At 43.5% G+C, this 17,544-nt stretch overlaps 1 protein-coding gene across 1 annotated transcript in view; it reads left to right on the forward strand.

The window, feature by feature from the left end:
• The first annotated feature begins 2,078 nt into the window (after positions 1-2,078).
• col16a1 (collagen, type XVI, alpha 1) overlaps positions 2,079-17,544 on the forward strand; it is a 51,347-nt gene continuing 35,881 nt past the window's right edge. Inside the window, exons 1-5 of the mRNA XM_079288408.1 lie at positions 2,079-2,314; positions 6,272-6,377; positions 12,270-12,338; positions 12,428-12,545; positions 17,350-17,473. Of these exons, the coding sequence (XP_079144534.1) occupies positions 6,302-6,377; positions 12,270-12,338; positions 12,428-12,545; positions 17,350-17,473 (387 nt within the window). The 5' untranslated portion in view covers positions 2,079-2,314; positions 6,272-6,301. The remainder of the gene's footprint in view (positions 2,315-6,271; positions 6,378-12,269; positions 12,339-12,427; positions 12,546-17,349; positions 17,474-17,544) is intronic.

Raw genomic sequence — 17,544 nt, forward strand, 5'->3', positions numbered from 1 at the left:
TCTGTTCCCATTCCAGTTCATAGAAGAATGAGATTGTGTTGAAACAAAAAGGTAAGAATGAATAATGAGCGAACCCTTTTTCACACCAGCGTCGCTCAGAAACCATCCGAATTAACCAAGCACATCAAAGAGAATATCGGTTTCCAGCGATCTGTTTTATCCTGTATCTCCTTTTGGGGTTCTCCCATTTCTCTTTGGCTTGCTCCCTCGTCTCAGGACCATTTAGCTTAATGTTATTGAAAAATATTCTGGCAAGAATCCACAGTATTCTACAGAAACGGCCCTTTCATTTTCTCCTGATATGCATAATGAAACATGTGCCACTAAGTCGGTTTAGCAGAATCCATCATTACCATACTCGCACAAAGCCCTCAGCTGGGGAATGCCTCACACCTGACAACAGGTGGTCCTATTGCTCACACGAGTTGATGAATCTTAATGTCTGCTCATATGTCTCTGTAGACATCCTAAAGGCTTTTTTTTGAGCAAATTATATTCATACATACAACATATAGGCTACATACATTTAAATACAGAAATGTTTGTGAATAGCAGATTAATTGGGTGTTATTCTTTTGCCACTTTTGTTAGCATCATTTTGAAATGATCTTTATAGCCTACATTACATATTTCTGTGTCATGATGTGGTTTCATTATATTTCTGGCCCACATGATTCAAGTTGCATTTTAAAACCATAGTCTTTTTACACATTCTTAGTAAATTTTGTTTTAGTGGTCGGCAATTGGAAAAACATACTGTCTAATGAGCAATTGATGCTTGCTGAATTTGCACTTAACATGATATACTGGGAATTTCAAAGAGAAGAAATCAAACCACTAAGATGAAACCATTTCATTGCTGTTCAGTTGAATTTAGTGTTCAGCATGGGTACATTTCAAAACAAGGTGTAAAGTTGCACATAAAGTTATTACGAACTTTGTTTTGCTTCCATGTTATTGTGCCACCAGCACATATGAAGGCACATGCATGCTCACAAACACACACTTATCCAGATTTCCCACAGGCAGTGACCAAAAAGCTTTGTGTTCACCAATATTAGTTCAAAGGGGTCGTATCCAGATGTCCATGCAGTTCAAAGGTTGCAGGATTGCTAGACAGCTGCTAAAGTCATTCATGGAGCCTGAACGTCTCGTTCCTGTCCTTCTTTCTTATTATGCTGTTTGAACTTTCTTTTTTTTTGTCTGAGCTAGAGGTTGAAACTAATGAGAAAGTTAAAGATAATGGCTCGGTGGAGGATTTGACCTCTGATCATAGTACAGACATAAATATCTCGAAGATGTGAGCACTCCTCAGCACCTATTCAGCCACAACAGCGGGGGAGGCACATATAAATCAAATGCTCGAGTGATATTTATTCACCTCCAGAACTATTTACTTACTGACAATGAAGGTGGAATTGATGTGGCTATTAAGACAAGTGTTTCTTAATGATCAGGGGTTGGAACCGAGACCACTTTATGGATTGGATGCAATAAAACCCAGCGATAAAACAATATGGAGGCTGTGGACCTGGCCGTCAATCAAAGATAAGTATGATAAGCAAGTTCATTAATTTCAATGGAATAAATTCTTCTCAATAATGCACCAGCCATTACCGCAGTTATCCATATTTCTTGTCCTAATACAGTGCTTTAACCCCAGACGGAATGGAGGTTTTCCTCACCCTCCAGTAAGCCATGAATCAAACCGTGAAAGGCGAAGGATAGATGGAGGGGAGGATGAGGAGGTGGGGGGTAGAGAGTAAGGAGAGGGAGAGATTAGAGACATACCCCAGGCTCATTTTCCAGCACTGTGGACAAGGTGACGTCACCACACGTTTTACTGAGGGATCTTCCACAGAGAGGATGGGAGAGGGAAGAGAGGAGGGGGAGGGAGGGGGGGAGGCAGGAAGGGATTTCGGGATGGAGAAGAGTTAAGAGACCGAGAGGGGAAAAAAAAGAAGTAAGGAAGTAGGGAGAAACCAGAACGCCACTGAGAAAGCAAAGGGGGAGTAGAAGAGGGAGAGAGGGATTTAGGACTTGGATTGTGCAGCAGTGGGAGAGAGAGAGAGAGAGAGAGAAAGGGGAGGGGGAAAAGTTGGACACGGACGATCTTGCCCTAACTTTTGTCTTCGTTTCCTTTCTCCGTGCAGAAGCCTCAGGAAAATAAATCAACGGGACGGGAGGACAAGCTGGATTACATTTGAATTGCATTAGCGTCGCCCCACAAGATTTGTTTTTCTCCCGGATACACGCACGCATTTCTTTCCGGATTAATGTGGTCGCAAGTTGGTGGATTTATCAATAGTTAAAGGTAGGCGATGGATTTTGTCCACTTTTTTTACGGGCGTGTTGGCTGGAAATGTCAACGATGGCAGTTCTAAAGTAACGTCGCAGTTGAGGCAGTAAAGCAAGACTGCAGTTTGTAAAGTAACTGTTTCGTGGGGAAACTTTTGCAGTCGGTTCATATTGCAACAGGCGCTTAAGGCGACATCCCACGGCAATAGTATCCGCTGCGCATTACACAGCAGATGACAAAAACAACTGTAAAGTCTCAGCTGAGAAGTGTCCCTCTGATGGTGATGCTGAAGAAAAGTGTCACGGTTTTAGCGGGATCCAGTGGGGATCATTGCAGTCATATCTGCTGAGTCGGCTACTTCTTGCTCATGGTAGATTTGTTGAATTTCTTAATTGTTTCTCGCGAGAAACTTTTTAAACCACAACTATGGCGTGGCTGCTGGCAAAAGTGATGCTGATTTCCACTTCATATCCTAAGCAGGCCTTAATGCAACACATTAAGGGCCGAGTTGTTACTGTGATTGTTTGTGGCTTGCGTCCAACCCCTGCGGCACATGGAAAAGCCTGTGAGCTGAACCGTTTTTTGGATCTGCGGCATGCATATGATTCAAGCTAAGTAACGTCTTGAGCATGGCACTGCACTGGTTTGAGACCAGTGTCCAAAATCGAATTAGGATTCCAAAGGAGGAAGCTTGAATGCCACAGTCACATCTGTCATCACTTCATCACTCAGCCATCCCACGTGTGCTGCCTTTTGCATCCTGCCTGCGCACCCATCTTAAAAGTTGTCTGTGATTTACTCCTTCCAATTCTAGCCTGCAGCTAATTGTGTCGTCCACTTGACTCTTTGCTGATTCAAGATTAAGCAGAAATGGTCAGCTTTCAGCCGGTCATTGGCCTTGCATGCATCAACACTCCTTTTTTTTTCCCACAATCTGCAACTGTGCTGGCCTGTTTCTCAGGCACAGATATTCAAGTGAAGGCCCTGAACATAACCCAGTATGTAAGGCCAGTAGAAACTTGCCTCAGTCTCCTTTGTGTGTCATCCAGCTTGAGACATTGCCTTTGCAAGTCTTTTAACACTTCCTGGTTTGTTGATATCTGGAGTCTTTCAAAGCATCAGGGCATCTTTTGTTACTTTTATTCACTCCCAAGTTCCCTGTTGTGACAGGCCTGCAATGCACTCTCAGGTTTGGGCTGAAGTGCATCCAAAATTTCAAGAGCCATGAGTGTACGTGTACATGTTGTTGTGTTCATCATGACATATCAGCGTTACAGTAAAGGGAAGCTTTTGATGGTCACAAAACATGACAGAATGACCCTAAACTCATCACATTCCCATCAGAATTGGCTGTACTTAGTGTTAAGTTGTAATTGGCAATTAGCATGCTAACATGCTTACATAAAGATGGTGAATATGGTAAATATTCCAGTCAACTTCTGGTGGACTTTCCTGCACATCCTCTGCTGAGAGTTGACCTTCTCTGCAGGATTCAGTCACGGTCCCAATAAAAAGGTCTGAGCAGGAGGTTATTTTCAATGCACAGCACCTAAACCACTCTTGACTGTGTGTGTTTGTGTGTGTGATGATATGATAGACCAGGGAAGACTGGAAACAGATAAGCTGTTGGCGAGCTGTCCATCAATCTTCTTGGTACAGAATGCTGGGAGAGACAGCTGGAACGAGAGTGAACCCACACATTTTACATGACCGACACATTGATGCTGGGTTCTCCCATTAAAGCAGATGGAAAGTAGTCTAAACAGTGGGCTACTGGTGCACTTAATCATCCGTGTCGTGGTGGCTAATAAGCAATTCTCCTGTCAGGCCATAGAGAGGACATGTTTCATTTAACTCTGTCAGAGTGTGTTCCTCTAAACAGGCTTGTGTTGGGGCTGTTTTTCCATCTTTAAGTGGTGGCAATGATGATGAAATGTGTGACAAGAAAAATCGCTTAGCATTGAGCACAACTGATCTCCTTTGTTATAGGACAATATCAGTACCGCTTTTTTTTTCCCTGTATTCAAACCATAAAATGTACTGGAACCGGTATTTGTACTGGAAATAGAAAATAGTCAATCGGTCGGAACCTCGAACCGAAATGACCCCACGCAATACTGAGCATGTCTGTTTCTTCAAGGGATTGTTGCCGTTGAACGAAAGAAATGATGAGGCGTGTGTTTTGATTGTCGATGTTGGTCACCAATTGACCTGCGCTTTTCTTCAAGCTTTTAATGCTGGAAGACTTTCAAAGTTTGTCATTGTTTTCCTTCCTGTATTGGCTTCATATTCAGTGACCCCGATCGCTCGCAGGCCTGCTTTCCGGGCTAATAGCCAAGCCCAGTGGCCTAACCCCACATTGCCATTATCTGCTGTAGCCAGCTGGGTGGCCCGTGAAGCTGCAGCTGGAATGCAGGGAGAGAAGGAGAAAGCGAGACGTCCACAGCAATACATATTAGGAAGCCTATTCAATTCTTTTGGATTACGGCCAGATAATAACAGCAATGAGCTGTAACTTTTCCCTCAGCCTATGTTCTCTGGACTGTGATGCATTATGCATTATGTACTGTGAGAACGTTTTTTTTTATTATTGCAATCATGTGGCATGAAGCCTATAATAATGGCTGCAGCTTTAAAGTGCTCACACTCAGCCGTCTAAGGCATTGATTAACTTTCAACCCTGCAGGGGGAGACTATTTTTTCTTCGCAGTTTAGCTTGCAGCTACTTTTGCATAGAGAAAGTGTCCATGTTGCCAACAGTTGTGCACTCGGATAAATCGTGCCACATTATTATCCGGTGTCTTGCTAAGATCTTGCTCTTGTCATGAAATGGTAACCTGGAACCTGGAAAACAACCACACCTCGAGTCGGCAGCCCCCAACATTGAATGCATAATTCACAATGTGGAGCATTTCAAGCTGTCCTTGTTATTTCAGTACATCATTTGAAACACTGTCCTCCACCACATTGTCTGTTAGCAGCAAGCTGCAGACAGTCTGGTCAGGCTATAGATGTGTCCTCTGCCGGCCAGGAACGCCACATTGCGCACCCCCCAGGGGAGCATGGGGGTCATTTCTCCCGGCAGACGGGACAGGTGTGTGTTACAGACACACAGTCTGCTCGCCCACCTGCCTTGAGGGCCCTGCTGTACCTGTAAACACCAAAGAGTTATGGGGGCCTGCACACATGCTGAGGGCAAGCCCAGGTCACCGGGGATGTGTGGAGCGGGCGATGTTGGTGTGTAAATGTGTGTGCATTCTTGAGTGTGTTTATCAAAAGGGCTTGTAGGAAGGAAGAGTGACTGTGGAGGCCGAATATAATGATTGTCTATAGCCGTGGCACATATTTTAATCTGTGCATGAGTGTGTGTGTGTGTGTGTGTGTGTGTGTTGTTAGCCACGTGGAAGCATCTGGTGCATCACAACCATGGCTCCAGTGGGATAGTCTCCAGATGTGTTTGTGTGTTTTGGCCCCACCAACCAGCCTGCATGCAAATATTTTTTTTTAAATTTCATGCATGCATTTTGCTTTGTTGTCTTGGTATTCGTTTGCAGCAGAATGTGTACATTATTTTTGACTTTGAATTCTTTCCCAGGTATGGTCATCTGTGTGTGTGTGTGTGTGTGTGTGTGAGTGTACACTTAAGTGCACTCTGTCAGACAAATTCACATGTGTGTGTGCTTGGCAGCTGCCCAGTCAAAGGCCAACCAGCTGGACAGGATAATGACTTTATAGAGTTCCACTCCTTAATGAGACATTCTGGTTAATTCATATGGCGCTAACAAAGGCCGCATCATACCACATAATTAACACATCAACTGTGACTGACTCATAAATATACATGAAGATTTAGGAGTCAAGTATAATGTGCCGCTATCAGTGAGTGAGCAGACTGGGTGGCATTCTGACGGAACGTACCAAGGATTTGACTTTTTTTTTGACTTTCTCTTTTTCTGTTTGTTCGTCCATCAGCTGGTGGGTGAGGTGAGGCGCTGTGAAACCATGTGGCTTCTCTGGTCCTGTCTGACTCTGTTGGCTCTCAGCTTTGGCTCATGTGACATGCTGACATCTGAGCAAGGTGAGTTTCCTCTGCTGGACCTTTAAAATAAATGTAAACTCCAGTAGTGGTTATAAGCATGGTTAAAAAAATGTGAACTTGACGAAAGACTAAATCTTGCTTTAAAATAGTGATTCGCTCGATGCACCCTCATTTGCTTTCTTTCAGAGAGATGGATGAGAAGATGGATACCACTCTCATATCTGTCCTTTAATGCCACAGCCAGCTGCCAGTTCACTCATCCTAGAATGAAAAATGCTAGTCTCTGTAACAACACAGTACCTTTAACAAGTGCTACATCAGCAATTTAGTGAGTTGAAGAGGCATTGAGTCTCGACTGGCTACAAGGCTAGCTGTTTATCTCTAATCCAGGCTTTACACTAACCTAAACTAACAAGCTGTAACTTTATAATTACCGTACACGTATAGCAGTATGAATCTTCTCATCTAACTCACGGCAAGAAAACAGATATGCAAATTTCTAAAAAAAAAAAGTTGTCATCGACAAGGTAGCAGCTCATTGACTGCAGTTCGCTTTCCTGCTGGATGCTGGCGATATGAACTCCTCTTCACTTCCCGGCAGCACGTCCGTTTGATGGAACCGCGTCCATCTGTGTCTGGGAGTGCGTGTGGGTGATGGGGCCCGAAAGCTACAATCAAAGCGGACTGTAATTACAGCTTATGTGTGTTTCAAGCTGGTGGCTGTTGGTGGCAGGGTGGTCAGGCTGTGGCGAGGAGGCGTGTGCGTTTACCATGTGCGGTTGTGAGCCATCAATCATTCTAAGTGTCTGTGAGCTGAGGTTTTCAGATTTTGAGTGTCTGTATGTACATATATGGAATTGGGAGAATGTTGATATGTCAGTATAATTGTCTGTTGGTGTGTTCGAGACTGTGTGCATGTGAAGAAACCAAGAGGCAGAGAGGTGAAGAACAATCTATTTCACTGTTTTGTTTCATTCATTTATTGCCTTCCCAACTGTCAGACTCCATCACCACGTTGTCAGTGTGTTGTCGGGGTCCAGCTCTGAGATATCACTTGGTGGGCCGAGCAATCCTCCGTAGCTGGTGGAGCGCTGAAGCGTGCTTTGTGAAGGAGAGGGTCCCTCTTGGGAGACCCAGAGCTTTTCAGATGAGACTGAGTCAGCTTGCGGCTCCCCAGAGTCATCTCCCCCAGTGGCGGGTATAAAGTGCTTTCTCAAGTGCAGCTATAACACTTTGTCACAGCAAGCACCACACACACTTACACATGCTCATATACACTCATTTCTCTGACTCCAAATCTCTACTTACTGGTAATTTGCTGACATTACAAGCAGGAAAGCAGGTTTGAGTAAAACTAGTGTTGAGGAGTCAAGCTGGATGATTGCCCCATCGTCGAATTAAATTGCTGAGATTCCCTCCATTTGGGAAAGTGTTGCTGATATGGGGCTTTGTGTGCACACCACACACCCTACGCAGTCTGAAGTAATGGATTTGTGTATGGATTTGTTTTCACTCAGTTTCCCTCCGTCTGTGTCTGAGCTAAGTTGTATGTTTTCTGGTGCCAGTGAATTGTGGTATAGTTAGAAGCTCATTTGCACAAAATTGGAAGTTGGAGAAGACGAGCAGCAGAAGCAGACATGTATCACAGAGTCTGGTTAAAAGTATATATTTATTCAACACCCTGATGCCATAGGCACATATACGATAGTCACTGTACCCATACATCCTCACATCCTCTACTCCTGCATGTTTCAGCAGTCTGAGTTAGCAAACATATGTAATGTGAGTGTTGTAGTTGGACTTCAAACAATTCTATATCAGTGATTGCGTAAAAAAAATGTGAAAGCTTTGTTAGTTGGATTTTTCTGGCCCAGGCTATCACGGGCAGTCCCAGAACCTCACTAAAGAACTTGAGCAAAACACTTAAACTTGTCACTGCTTCATGGATGAACTTGTCCTGTTGTGTCTCCACTTTCTGCCGAAAAAAAGTCCATTGCAATGAAGTAACATCTCAAAACCGCAGGGTACATAAAAACGACTAACACGTGACAAATGTGATCAGTCAAAAACAAGTGTTATGTGTCGTATGTGTCCTGTTCTCTGACGGTCTTATCAAGCCTTACCAAAATGTATATATTCACACTATGCACATACACACACACAGGTTGCCAGACATCATGTCGAACAACCCGCTCTAATTTGAGTAGTGTACCAGCGTGCGCTCTCTAAATTATTGTTGTGAAAAGCTTGTCAATGTATGTCATGAGTCCAGTCTGTGTGAGCTTGTGAGAGTGTATTGAATGTGGGCCAGAGGCCTTCAAAGGGGAACATTAGTGAGCTCATCCCTCTGAAGTGCAGCGTTTTAAGTCTTTCCACTCCTCTGTGCTGTCGATTTATCTCTGGAAAAAACAGGAATGTTCTCTCTTGTCTGTCTCATTTGGCCGGGAAGACGAGTGAGAAACGCACTCTCACCCTCTGTCTCAATCCCTCCTTCATTTACAATCCAGTCGGTTTGTCATTTTACCCACACTTTAATCTTATAGGCTACATTGAATCATTGGGTTGAATCATCAACTACACCACCCAGAATGCCCTTCTCCTCCCATATGTTGCATGTGTTTAATAGTTTCGGGACTTGGATGAGTCGGACTTTCTGCTGATCAGCAGCCCAGTCCAATTATCTTGGAATGCCACGTTGTAAAGCACATTCAATAACTACCCATACCCTCTCTTATTGCAAACCACACATCAAACAGTCTGTGAGCACACTTTGTGACCTCTTCTCCCAAATGAAAGTGCTCTGCCAAGTGCTCGCTGCTGCGGAAACGGTATTAAAACCCAGGGGCAGTTGGTTTCAGTAGACCCCCGGCCACAACAAGGCACTGTTTGAGTTGTTCCCAAGTGGTAGAACTTCTGCCTGTGGACGAAGAAATGTGTTTGTTGATGGATTTACCATAATCAATTCATCAACGCTTCATCGACCCTTGTCTGCCACATTTTTACTTGCACACTCTCTAAATGAAGTGTAAGTCTCTACATCAAAATGCAGGATTTCACTTCCGTAAAGACTCAAGATGTCCTGAATTTGTATCTTTGGCAAGGCAAACTTGGGGGAACTCTCACAGCAGTGTACTGCATGACTGCCAGTGAAGCATCATTACCTGCTTTGGCAAGAATCAAACACAGCACCATCAAAGAGGAAGTGAACCCAGCCAAGACCTTCCAATCTCTTTAAGGCTAGATGCAGCTGCTAGCAGGATCCCTGAGTGGCACTCGTACTTATGTACTAATTGGCTTGTCAACAAGCAAACACTTTCCTTTGATCACAGCTTGAGAGGAAATGGGGTTCAAGTTCTGCAGTGTGTCCTCTGCCAAACTGCCAAAGTGCCTGAGTACGCAACAGTCCACTAAAGTATCATCCATCTGCTGAGTGATGTAGAAATAGCCTGTGTATCCCATGGAAGCGAGCAAAAATCTCTTCCAAGTAAACACAACGTTTAACTTGAACCGCAGCTTTAAAAGCGGCAACAAATGACAAAGTTAGCAACTAACTGGACCAAAACGGTTAAAACACGATCAGATCAGGTGGCCAGAAACAGCCACAGCCCCCTTGGAAACCCCTACATGTTCCGCAGAGATGGCCTCATCTAAAAAAAACAAAAAAAACTTTAATGGCACCAAAAGACGGGTGGAAAAATTGAGGTGCACCTTAATTATGTAAAGCATTCTAAAATTCAGCTCAGACTTATGCAAGTTGACAGACTGAGCCTGAAATGTGCTAAAATGACCACTGGTGAGACAACGCAGTCAAACAGCTCATATAAAATGTTCACCTTCCTTCTTCCTGCTCTCTGTTCTTCCTCCTCTCTCCACCTTCGCCTGTCTGTGTGTTGCTTGACTTTTCGTTGTGCCTTCCCCCTTGCCTCTAGCCAGGACTACTCCTGACAAAGCCTTCCTCGTGATTTTGTTCGATAGAAATTGGGAACGAAAAAATAAAAAAAGAGACTAAGTAGCGACAAAAGGTAGATCTTACTTGATTGATTAAAAAAAACCTGTGATGGCAGATATGAAGATAAGCTCTTGATGCATGTGCTTTTTATTAAGGAAGGAGAGTCTTTGTAAGGCTGCAGAGTGTGCACATTTCAGGATGGACCCGTCAAGTTATAAATACAGCTGTGTGTGTGTGTGTGTGTGTGTGTGTGTGTGTGTGTGAGAGAGAGAGAGTGCCAGAGTAAACGAAAAAAGCATTTACTGTCAGAGAGTATCAGAGGGCTCAGAAGACTGCTTGGTGTTTCCTGCACTCTTCACTGACTCTGTCCCTTTGCTCAGAAGTCACATTCAATCCATCCAATTTTCTTGAGTTTTCACCTCAACTTTCTCTTAACGATACTCCAACACCACTGTTTGACATCTCTTATCCGCGACATGACTTGTTCTTGCAGACAGCAACAAGAGAATGACACACACACACACACACGCTGAAATGTGCTGTGCTTCCGAACTGTTTTTGTTTTGAAACCGAGATGAGCAGAAGCTGCAGGGTGTCAACCGCTGAACGTGAGGTGATGAAGCGCTGCTCGTGATTCAATTCTTTCTTGAGCCAGCCTGCGTGAAATTAATATTTAACTCTTAATTAAAGTCAGTTATGTTATTATTGAAGTAATTATATTAGGCTCCCTTCCCTTTGGTATGATGTGACTTCCAGTCTGGATAAAGTTGAATTGTGGTTGGAAACATAGACTGTGTGTTGCTGTTGCATGCTGCAAGGCAACTCACCATGCAGTGTGCACTCACTGTTTCATCAAAAAGATGTTCTCAACAACTCAAACCATAAATCCAGGAGACACATAATCTTTACTTATGTAGGTGAGCAAGGGAGCAATGAAGACCAACTTAATCGAGTTGGGTCAGGGTTAGGGTTAGGGTTAGGGTTAGGGTTAGGCAGTTGGGTCAGATTCAAGACCAAGTCCAGAGAAAATCGAGTGCTGCTGAAGACCGGAATAGGCAATAGTGTCTTTCCAATGCTAATCCGCAGCTCATTTTGGTTGATGCAGGCCAAACGCATAGTAAATAACTAGTCGTGACGAAGGTATTGAGCAAATGCATCAGAGTTATAAGTACATCACGAGGCCATAAAACCTAATCTGCCAAGAATGCCTATGCATAGATCCTGCTCTGCGTTTGCAGCTTAAGTTCGAGCAAAAATGTTTTCTGTTTCGAAAAGATGCAGCATTGTACCAGGGTAAATTTAAAAATGTCTAGCCTTCAGCTTTAGCAGAAGGCACTCAGGAATGATTTAGAATATTACTGACAGCAACACAGCTCAAAGAAAATCATTTCTGATTAATGCAGGGTACCACCTGCTTCCATCTTCCCTGCAGTCATAGTAAAAAAAAAAAACACCATTTGAAAAACTGCCCTGTAGCACGTCTTGCTCGGGGCCTTGGTCCTTGGCCCCAAAGAGATCAATTAGATGTGGATCACAGTGATTCACAGGGTCCTTGTCTACCTGTAAAAGTACAGTTTTTCCACACAGCTCACGTCTCCCCTCTGTACTGAGGCAGGCCGCTCTGACAGGCACCACTTTTCTCTGTAACCTCCCCTGACAGGGTGAGAACATATCCATCAAACGTAAAAAAACTGCAGGTTTTCCGACAAGCTTGGTGCAAGACAAGCTGTCAGATCGGGCTGTCTTCCTCTCTCCACAGCTTTGCCCTCATTTCATCGCACTCTTTGTGTTTTACACTCCTGACTCTTTTTCAACCCCGCCAACTCCTCTCGACTTCTCTGTCCTCCGGATCAATATTTCTATTTCTCACGTATGTTTGCAGTCGCTTCTTCGCTCTCACACAAAACTCTGTCCATTTCACACCAGATTTTTAAAAACTTTTTTCCTACTTAACCCCCTGTGTTATCTATTTCTCTCCACAGATGATCAATGCCCATCCTTGCAAGTGGATGAGTGGAAGTTCCCTCAGACGGCCAGGCACAATATCACAGGTGAAACGACTTGCTTGCAATATGCCAACAGACATGTTTTTCTCCAAGTTTTCTTCATGTGGATGCTGATCAACGTCATTTGTTGTCAGGTTTTAATCTGGTGAGGCGATTCTCCCTGCTCAAGAGTAAAGATGTCAAGAAGATCCGCAACCCTCGAGGACCGGTCATCCTACGCCTGGGCAAAGCTGCACTCCTACGCCCCACTGAGTACGTTCACACTTAACCCACTGCTGCTTTTTCCGGCCAAAACTATAGACTAACACATCTCACACTGGCACATTGTGTACAGCTTCAGGTGGTAGGACGTGAAATAAAGCACATCTTCTGCTGGATTGTCAGCTTTCTGCAGACCTATGTCAACATGTTCTCTCTTCTCATGCCATGTCTGAGCAAAGAAATAAGCAGAGAGACTGAATACCCTACGGCGAAGCAGCCTCTGAACTCTCACTCAACAGGTCAGCGCTGTCCAATGGCTGTTGTGTAAAGTGAACTCTTAACAGCCTTTTTGGTTTTCCGGTTGCGACCGCATCTACTTTATTGTAACTAGTTTTCACATGGAATGTCTGGCTTATTTGCTTGAGCGCAAACTATAGGAGTGATGCCTTAATTAGCAGGCATGGTGCAGTTGCCAGTAAAGACGGTACAAGGATATGAATTTAATAGCATCATTTGAGAGCCGTAGCTTGTTCTGAGCTTGTTTCTGGGCAGAGAGAGCAGCAGCCATAAAATCCAGCAGAGCACGGCTTCCCTGCACATTATTTCGCAGTATGACATGGTGTAATTATGCTTTCCTGGGTTTTCATGTAGTTATTACACAGTAGTTGGTTGTAAATTTAGTTTGGAGTTGTGTGGCAAATGCTTATTAGGTTTACATGCTGGCTGTTTTTCAGGACTCTTTTTACTTTCCAGTTCTTGCAAATACTGGGAAAAAAACTGCAGGTTTTCCCGACGACTGAGCTTCTTTTTACCCACCGATAAAGCAGTTTTTCAGAACTTGCCAATTGGGTCAGCCCAGAGTATTTTATCACTCTGTCCAGAACTGTAAGCTCCACTTTCTTAAAAAACCCGAGAAATTCGTCGACAAAACTCTTTTTTTTTTGATACAGAGACATTTTGTGCTAAAAGTGTTACATGTAGTGTTTGTCACAGGCTTAGAGAGTACTTGTCCTGAGGAAAAGCACTAAAAAAATATCACTTCTCAGAAAATCAGCATCTTTGGAGCCAAATCCAAGAGGTTTTTGTTTTGCCGCTAACCATACAAAGAGAGGGCATCCTCTATCTGGTTTGGATGATGTGATGATGCAGCATTTGTTGAGATGTGGATGCCATTGAGAACTCTGCCGTCAGTTTCATCATTGAATAATGTTACCTGGGTGACTTCATTTGAACTCGGACAGAGATTAATCAACGTTGGCACAGCAGCCTTGCCTGCCAGCTGCCTTTCATTGTGCTTCTCTCTGTACATGTCTCCTATACATGTTCCTAAAAATGACTACACATTAGAATTAGAGGAGATTCTTGATTCCTTATTCTGTTTTGCCTACTTGCCTCACGGAAAAGTAGATGCTGATCATGTGTGTGTGTGTGTGCTAGTCTGCTTAAATCTCTGTGTATACAGTACTTATGCAGTTGCACCATCACACATGAGATCCCCCCCCCCCCCCCCCCCTCCACACACATCACTCCTAAAGCTAATCCATTCAGCTAATCCAAGCTAACACAGATGAGTGACAGCCAGATGAAGCTGCTTGTCTCTCCCCTCTCTCGGTTGTCTGCAGACAGTGAAATGGGCACCAGTCACAGCTGGTCACATGCATTTTAATTTCTGCAAAATATGATTTGATTGCTTTGGGCCCGTTTCTTTTGTGCCGCTACAGTGTGTAGGAGAGATGGGAAGCAATTCTGTGATAATATGGCACGAGGCTGCAATATTTATGACAGCATTAAAATGCATTTTAGACAGAGCCCTCTCCATTGCTGCCCCCTCCCTCTGAAACTCCCTCCCCCAAAACCTCAGACATTCTCCGTCACTCGCCACATTCAAAACTGCACTTAAAACTCTTTTTTTTTAACTCTGCTTTTAACCTGTGATGCTGGTTATGCACGTTTTTGTTTTGTTTCTTATTTTGTATCTCTCTTGTTTATATTGTAATTGCTTTTATTGTTTCTATTGTTAATATAAAGTGCTTTTGAGTACCTTTTGTTAAAGCGCCACACAAAGAATTTACTATGATCATTAATATTATTATCAGTAGAAGAGGGACGATTGCTAGTCTGACTAATGTTGTATTTGTGGTCCAGCAAGCCTGTGCAGACTCCATGCAGAAGCCATACAAAATGAGGCTGTGATGTTGTACACTTTATATCAACCTTTATTGAGCTGGGGAATGTTATGACCGTAGTTCTCAGCAGCTAAACTGCGTCTGTGCAGACGGGAGCACAGGAGAAAAATGTCATGCTCTTTGCTTTAGGGATTGCAATGACGGCCTGTCGTTCGTTCGGTCTGTGGGTTCGTTTTACGAACCACTTTGGTCCAAACCGAAACATCTCAACAGATGCAGTGTATTGGTTGGATTGCGTAAACATTTTTTTTACTGCCATTCATGGTCTGCAGAGGATGAATTCAAATGACCTTTCCTATAGCACTCCCAGCAGGCAGCCTCGTAACCAAATATCTTACAACTATCAAATGGACTAATGTGAACTTGTGTACGGATGAATGCCCAGTGGATTAATTCTAATGGCTTGAGTAATCCCCCGACTTTTTTGTACTTTGCATTTAGCTAACATTGCCATACGACATGCGAAACAAATCTGGGGTATAGTCTAAACATTTATCCTGCCAAGCATCAGCATGTTAACATTGCCATGCTAACAAAGTTAGAATGCTGATATTAGCATTCATGTTGCTTTGAGCAGCCTTACAGAGCTACTAGCATGGCTGTTGACAAATGGCCTTGTTGGGAGTTTGGCCTCAAGTCACCTTATCCAGTTATTAATGAGTGAATCAAATTCTGCTTCGAGCCTTTAGAAGGTTTATGCCAGTGATGGTAATTGTGATATAAACCATTGAACTGCACCATCAGCAAGTACAGGCATTCCCATATCCCACAATGTTTTACAATAGCTGTGAAGTATGTGCTGCTGTCTGCACAGTTAATTTTCTTCCTAAAGTTGTATACATGTTTTTTATAACCCAAAAAAATAGAAGATAGCCATAGGGGGAATAAAATGCAACTTAAAACAGAATTCGGCCATTATAGCTTCTTTTACGGCTTATTTTACAGTGTCGTCTCCCAGCTGTTTGAAATTGATTTCAGTGAGGCACAAGACATTCAGAGAGAGAAACCCTTTCCACTGAATGCAATTGATTCCAGCTCAGTTAGAACCCGGTACAAGGGTGCTTATACACTTCTCCAGGTGATATTCCCATCCAAAGATCTGCTTTTTTTCAACATTAGATTTCCTCTCTCCATCTTGTTTCTCTGGCTTGCACTCACTTTCCTCTACCGCTCGCTTTACAAAACAAGAGAAGCAGAAGTAACTTTCTTTCGGAGTTGGGAAAGGCTAGATCTCAATATGTCTGGCCCATATTGAGTGATTTATCGCCCCACTGCATGTTTGTGTATGTATGTGTGTGTGTGTTTGTGTCTGTTTTTTCCCAGAATTCTGACTGTAAAAGGCTGTGGTGGAGTACTTTTAACTTAAAAGTCAATACTTTGTGAGTGGTTTTGTGCCCTGTAGCTCATGTCACTAATCGACAGCAAAACAATCTCTGCTCTCTCCATCGTTTTCTTTCTTTCTTTGTCTTTCTGTCTCTCTCTTTCCATCGCTACCGACATATACTGTTCTGTTGAGAACTACTTTTGCAAAGTTGTGCCATATTTTTCTCGTAAGCCAATCGGGGCAGACTGGGTTTAAAGAAACGGAGCGTTTCAGACAAAGGCTGACTACAGGTACATTCAGACATGCAGTTTGACATATGGTGATTTTTGATGAATAAAACATGGGAACATGTTCTCGTAGAAACCCCAAATATGTGTATGAACCTGAAAATGAGCATGACATGCCCCCTATCAAACTCATGAATTTTATCTTCAAAATGTATTTATCCCACACACCATATTCTTCTCCCCCTCTATGCCTCTCTTTTTGTTTGCATACCTCTCGCTCTCTCGCTCTCTCGCTCTCTCGCTCTCTGAAGGTCTCCAGGATGAATGTGTTTTCTTCCTCACCTTTTTTTCCTGCTCATCCTCTCTTTGTTTTGATGTCCTGTAGTTGGCTGTTTGCCCTTGGATCATCCCTTAGTCATAAATCACTGTCACCCCACTTCTAGGAGTGGGAAACCAGCTGCCAGCATCAACAATTGTGTGTGTGTGTGCAAAGAGAGAGAGAGAGATAAAGAGAGAGAGCAAGTGAGGATATTTCAAAGTCTTCACCATCTCAGTGAGCATGCATTTCACATGACTTGCTTGTGAACCCTTCATCTCTCAAAACATCTACACACATCCATGCAGTAAATATTTGTGTGTGTATTTGTGTGCTTAGATGCCCTTGACCAAGACTGAGGGATGAGGCTTGCTGGACTGCATCGGCTATGAAAATGAATGCTATGGGGGTTACAGTACACACAGCTTCGTGGCTGCATTCACGAATTCTCTAGGGAGAAATGCAAAAAGAAAGAAAATTGGGGGGAAAAACTGCGTACAAAAAGCTCACACAGGAAACGGATTACTTTGTAATGCTATGTCAGCAGCAACAAATGCAGGCCCCTACAGGTCCTCCTAGCTGGAAGCAGAATAGATTGGAATCAAGAGTGATTTAAGGAGGCTGGTCCGGCGTCATTTGGCTGAAAACTCTATGCTTTCAGTTTGTAACACAATAATGTTATAATTTGCAATCTCCAAGTCAAGATGACATCCTCAGGAGTTCCCCAGAAACATTCCTGTAATTAGCGTCACCGTATGGAGGAGTGACGTGTCTCTGCCCCTTCTGATCTTCTGTCTTCCAGGGAGGTGTTTCCTCATGGCCTTCCTGAAGAGTTCACCCTGATCTTCACACTGGTGTTGAAGAAGGCCGCCCTGAGAGACACTATCTACCTCTTCCAGATATCTGATCAGCAGGGATACCCCCAGGTGCAACTCACTCTTCTTTCCTGATTGTTTCCTGCATCCTTTTGCCCCGCCTCTTTTCCTCCATCACTTTT

The sequence above is a fragment of the Melanostigma gelatinosum genome (genome assembly GCF_949748355.1).
Source record: "Melanostigma gelatinosum genome assembly, chromosome: 17".
In the NCBI taxonomy this organism is placed as follows: Eukaryota; Metazoa; Chordata; class Actinopteri; order Perciformes; family Zoarcidae; genus Melanostigma; species Melanostigma gelatinosum.